General features: G+C 46.1%; 1 protein-coding gene across 2 annotated transcripts; it reads right to left on the reverse strand.

The window, feature by feature from the left end:
* Positions 1-298: 298 nt before the first annotated feature.
* LOC105016779 (globoside alpha-1,3-N-acetylgalactosaminyltransferase 1-like) lies at positions 299-4,215 on the reverse strand. Of its 2 annotated transcripts, none has more exons than XM_010880836.5 (3): positions 3,766-4,215; positions 1,872-1,934; positions 299-1,489 (listed from the first exon to the last, which is right to left on the reverse strand). In XM_010880836.5, exons 1-3 carry the CDS (start codon positions 3,797-3,799, stop codon positions 537-539), a joined length of 1,050 nt encoding a protein of 349 aa, XP_010879138.1. In that variant the 5' UTR covers positions 3,800-4,215; the 3' UTR covers positions 299-536. The 2 variants fall into 2 exon arrangements, with proteins under 2 accessions (XP_010879138.1, XP_019911287.1); XM_020055728.3 differs by lacking the exon at positions 3,766-4,215 and adding an exon at positions 2,078-2,588.
* Positions 4,216-4,629: the final 414 nt, after the last annotated feature.

The raw sequence follows: 4,629 nt of genomic DNA on the forward strand, positions 1-4,629 counted from the left end.
GAATGTGTACATGTTGTATGTTTGTTGTGTTGCTGTAAAGTAGTTTTGTGAATGTGTACAGATCGCATGTTTGTTGTGTTGCCGTAAAGTGGTTTTGTGAATGTGTACATGTTGTATGTTTGTTGTGTTGTTGTAAAGTAGTTTTGTGAATGTGTACATGTCGCATGTTTGTTGTGGTGCTGTAAAGTAGTTTTGTGAATGTGTACAGATCGCATGTTTGTTGTGTTGCCGTAAAGTAGTTTTGTGAATGTGTACATGTTGTATGTTTGTTGTGTTGCCGTAAAGTGGTTTTGTGAATGTGTACATGTTGTATGTTTGTTGTGTTGCCGTAAAGTGGTTTTGTGAATGTGTACATGTTGTATGTTTGTTGTGTTGCTGTAAAGTGGTTTTGTGAATGTGTACAGATCGCATGTTTGTTGTGTTGCTGTAAAGTAGTTTTGTGAATGTGTACATGTCGCATGTTTGTTCAAATAACACTTGTTACGTCAAATGCAACACTCTTTTTTTGCCTGATGTTACAGGTACTCTTCCTCTCCTCAGCAACCCTGGCCCTGCCTCTTCTGCGGCTCCAAGGCGTCACACCGCCGACCCAGGGACACCACCCTCTGCGTGGGCACATTGGCGCTCAATGCTGAGTCCCACCAGCTGTACTCGGGCGATAGGACGCACGTGGGCCTGTGGTTAATCAGGTAGCGGTTGAGGTAGCTCTCCTCCAGGCCCCGGGCCCTCACGCCCTTCTCCTGGTCCTGGAGGATGAGCTGGGCACAGGCCAGGGCCATGGCGTGCACCTCCGCGCACAGGCCCCCGTACAGCTCCGACGTGTAGTAGTAGTCCCCCTCGTCCTCCATCACGCCGGCCAGCGAGGAGGCCTCGCGCTCGTACGGAAAAGCGTTGCGCGGCTTGCCATAGAGCTCCGGGTGCAGAGTGGCGACCAGCTTGCCCAGGATCTCATGTCCGACGGTGGCCACCAGCTCCTGGTCCACGTCCATGCAGTAGATGTACGCCACCTCCGGCCGGGCGTGCTCTTTAATGGCCGCCGCCAGAAGGGCCATGCGGCGGTGGGATAGACGATCCCAGCCATGCGCCTCCGCTACAGGGACCACCCGGAGCTCTCTCCCGGGACCCAGCGCGGGCGGGGGATCCAGGGCGCGAGGGCTGTCTGTTAGGATGTAGTATATCACTGTGTTGCCGGGCAGGAAGTAGAGTTCAGCCGACGAGAGGAACCGATGCAGGAAGTGGGCATAGGGCCCCACGGCAAGCGTCATTAGGCCCGTGCGTACGCGCCGGTGGATGAACGCAGCTCTCCGCCGCGCCGAGCTCTCGGAGTCACCCCACACCAGCGGAGCACCCCAGGACGTCTCCAGGGGGAGGTGCTGTTGCTGTTCCACACTCCCTTCCAACGCATCCCTGACCTCACTTCCTGTGGCCAGAAACAGATGAAGAGGGGGCGTGTCCACCCTGACTGCTGTTCTCCTCCCTCTTAAGAGGTCTGAGGAAGAATAAAAACTCAATGATTTGTCAAACACAAAACAACAATTAATTCCATTCTACATCAGATATACTATATACAAACACATTGGTATTGGATATGACCATTTAATTGTTTTAGTATTAGGGGTTCTTTTATAATAGGAATCCATTAGGACAGAGTTTGGAGCAGGACTTAATTGTAGTTTTTCAGAAGGAAATTGATTCAGCAGATTGCTGTAAATGGCAGAAACTATTTTTAAACACCAGTCAGGGCAAATTAGGTTACAGCATAACAAAATAGGCTTATGTACTCTCGGATTGGCTTTGTGTTTAAGGCAGGGCATGCATTCTCCACTATTCACTTCCTGGGCACAGAATGTGTTGAAAGGACAGTTTCTTACATAGAAGCAGAGATATGAGCAGACAGTACAGGACCAGCTGCTTCTTGGTCACTCTGACCGACCCTGTAAGAGATAACACAACTTTCTAACTGACCTGGGTCTGGTGTTCACACAAACACATCTGTTCTTTTTTATTTGTAGAGTCGGCTTTCCAATCTGAAGGTAGACACAAGTTTTACAACATTCTGACATTCTCCCCAACATACCTTTATTCCAGCCACTGTGGATTTCTTCCAGCTTGGCCCTCTGTGCTGACATAATTATTCACATTCACATTTAACTAATTTAGCAGAGACTCAGTAGTGCACGAATACATTTTTATATTTGTCCTCACTGCCCTCTTGAATCCAGAATCCTGGCAGTGCAACTGCAACCCGTACTAAGGGAACTAGAGAGAAGCCTTAGCAGTGAGCTCCAGGCGAACAGTGAGTGAACAAAACGACCGGAGCCTCTGGTCCCGGCAGAGCAGCAGGAAGAAGAGGGCACAGCAAGAGAAATGGACATGGGCCGGATCCCCAGATTTATAGTTTTCGGCACCACCCTTGCCATAGTGGTCTCCAACCACATTAATTTTGTCTGTCTTGGTCACATCGAATGCTGGTTGTTTAAAACGGCAGACAGTGACTTGCAGTTCACTCAGTATGGTATGACGCATAATGCCAGAATGGGCTCAGGCATTTGTGGCCAATGTCAACCCCCCCCCCCCCCCCCAACTTTTTTCTCAGCTACAATTGGTTATCCTGATCTCTGGCAAAGTCATCTTCTATCACATGTCAATATGTCCCATACACATATACAAATCTTATTGTCATTTACACACACACACACATTCTTGTTTATCCTTGTGGTGCTGAGCTTTATTTAATAATATAATTGTTTTGTCTCAGACATTCATTTGAATTCCTGTTTGTAACGTCATTCTGTAGGTGAAGGGGTCATGGAGTTTCTATAGGGTTGGTTGTTAAAATAAAGATTTGTACAGTTGAGTTGGTTTTATAATTATTGTTTTACCAAGCTGAATCTGCAGCATTTGGAAGTGCATGAAAGTGTTTTCAATGTAAATGATACATGTACGTGATAGCCAATAGCTTTAATAAGTATAAACATTTTGTTAATATCAAGAAAAATATTTAGTATAAAAATTTAACAAAAAAATTTGAACAATAGAACACTGTATTTTTTTGTATTAAGAAGAGTCTGTGCCAAGTTTGGTGATTTTTACACAAATATATTTTTACTATTCAGTTCACATTTTCAGCTAAGCTACACAAAACTAGTACAGAAAATTTAAATAAATGTGAATTTCTCCCTGTTCATTCAGAAATCACTGCGATTTGTGTTTTTATGTTTCCACCTAGTTGCTTCACAAAGTAACTAACATAGTCGAGAGACACTGAGACGGTGAGGAGACAGGTGGAGAGACACTGAGAAGGAGAAGAGAGAGGTGGAGAGACACCTAAGACGGAGAGGAGAGAGGTGGAGAGACACTGAGAAGGAGAAGAGAGAGGTGGAGAGACTGAGACGGAGAGGAGAGAGGTGGAGAGACACTGAGAAGGAGAAGAGAGAGGTGGAGAGACACTGAGACGGAGAGGAGAGAGGTGGAGAGACAGTGAGACGGAGAGGAGAGAGGTGGAGAGACACTGAAACGGAGAGGAGACAGGTGGAGAGACACTGAGAAGGAGAAGAGAGAGGTGGAGAGACACTGAGACGGAGAGGAGAGAGGTGGAGAGACACTGAGACGGAGAGGAGAGAGGTGGAGAGACACTGAGACGGAGAGGAGAGAGGTGGAGAGACACTGAGAAGGAGAAGAGAGAGGTGGAGAGACACTGAGACGGAGAGGAGAGAGGTGGAGAGACAATGAGAGAAGACAGGACAACAGTGAAGTTGGACTGACCTGAGAGCAGTTTGCAGAGTGGAAACAGCGCCATGCTGTGGTCAGACAAGAAGCTGCAACAGGATCTGGCTTCAACTAAGGCCTGTATGTCTGCCAGGAAACGTCTATCCTCTCTCCCTCTGTGTTGTCGATATTCTTGTGTTGTTTTCCTTTCACATCCCTCTTCCTCGTCTTTCCTTCTTCCTTTAGTTTCTCACGTCTTTCTCGCTCTCTTTCTCTGTTGTCTGTATTCTTGCGCTTTTTTATTCCCTTTCTTTTCTGAGCCCTCACCCGTCACTACTTTCCATCCAGGCCTCTGGATGCTTCTACTCTGGAACGAGCCCAAAGCAGCCAGATGTGTTGGGAATGTGGGCGGATGAGAAGAGTTTAATAAGACAAGCTATGGAGAGGTAAGAAGAGGAGGAAGTATGAAAGAAAGGAAATGTAACTGGAGGAGATACGATGCGTTCATCCTGATGCAGGATAGATGAAGGTGATTAAGTGCAGGGAGTTTGGTTTTAACTGTAAATTAATAAACATACATCTGGGCATGTCAGAGCATGTCAGAGCTGAACATGATTAGCTTTCCAGAAGAGTAGTTGAGTTATTTTGGTAGATCGTTCCTCTTTAGTGTTAATGTGTCATATATCCTCTTTGAGGTGTGCAGCCTTTTTGGCCACAAGGTGGTGGTATATTACAAGAAATTGGCACACTTGAAAACTGAATTTCAAATGACTGAATTTGAGGTCAGTTTTTCCAACACACTATCTTGTTAGGAAATGCCTGTGTTGCGCCAAACTGAAATGTTATATGAACCGAATTGTCCAAATAAACTGAAACTTCTATATGAACTTAGGTTTCCAAAGAAACTGAAAACGAACTAAA

This window comes from Esox lucius, chromosome 17 (genome assembly GCF_011004845.1).
Source record: "Esox lucius isolate fEsoLuc1 chromosome 17, fEsoLuc1.pri, whole genome shotgun sequence".
Lineage (NCBI taxonomy): Eukaryota > Metazoa > Chordata > Actinopteri > Esociformes > Esocidae > Esox > Esox lucius.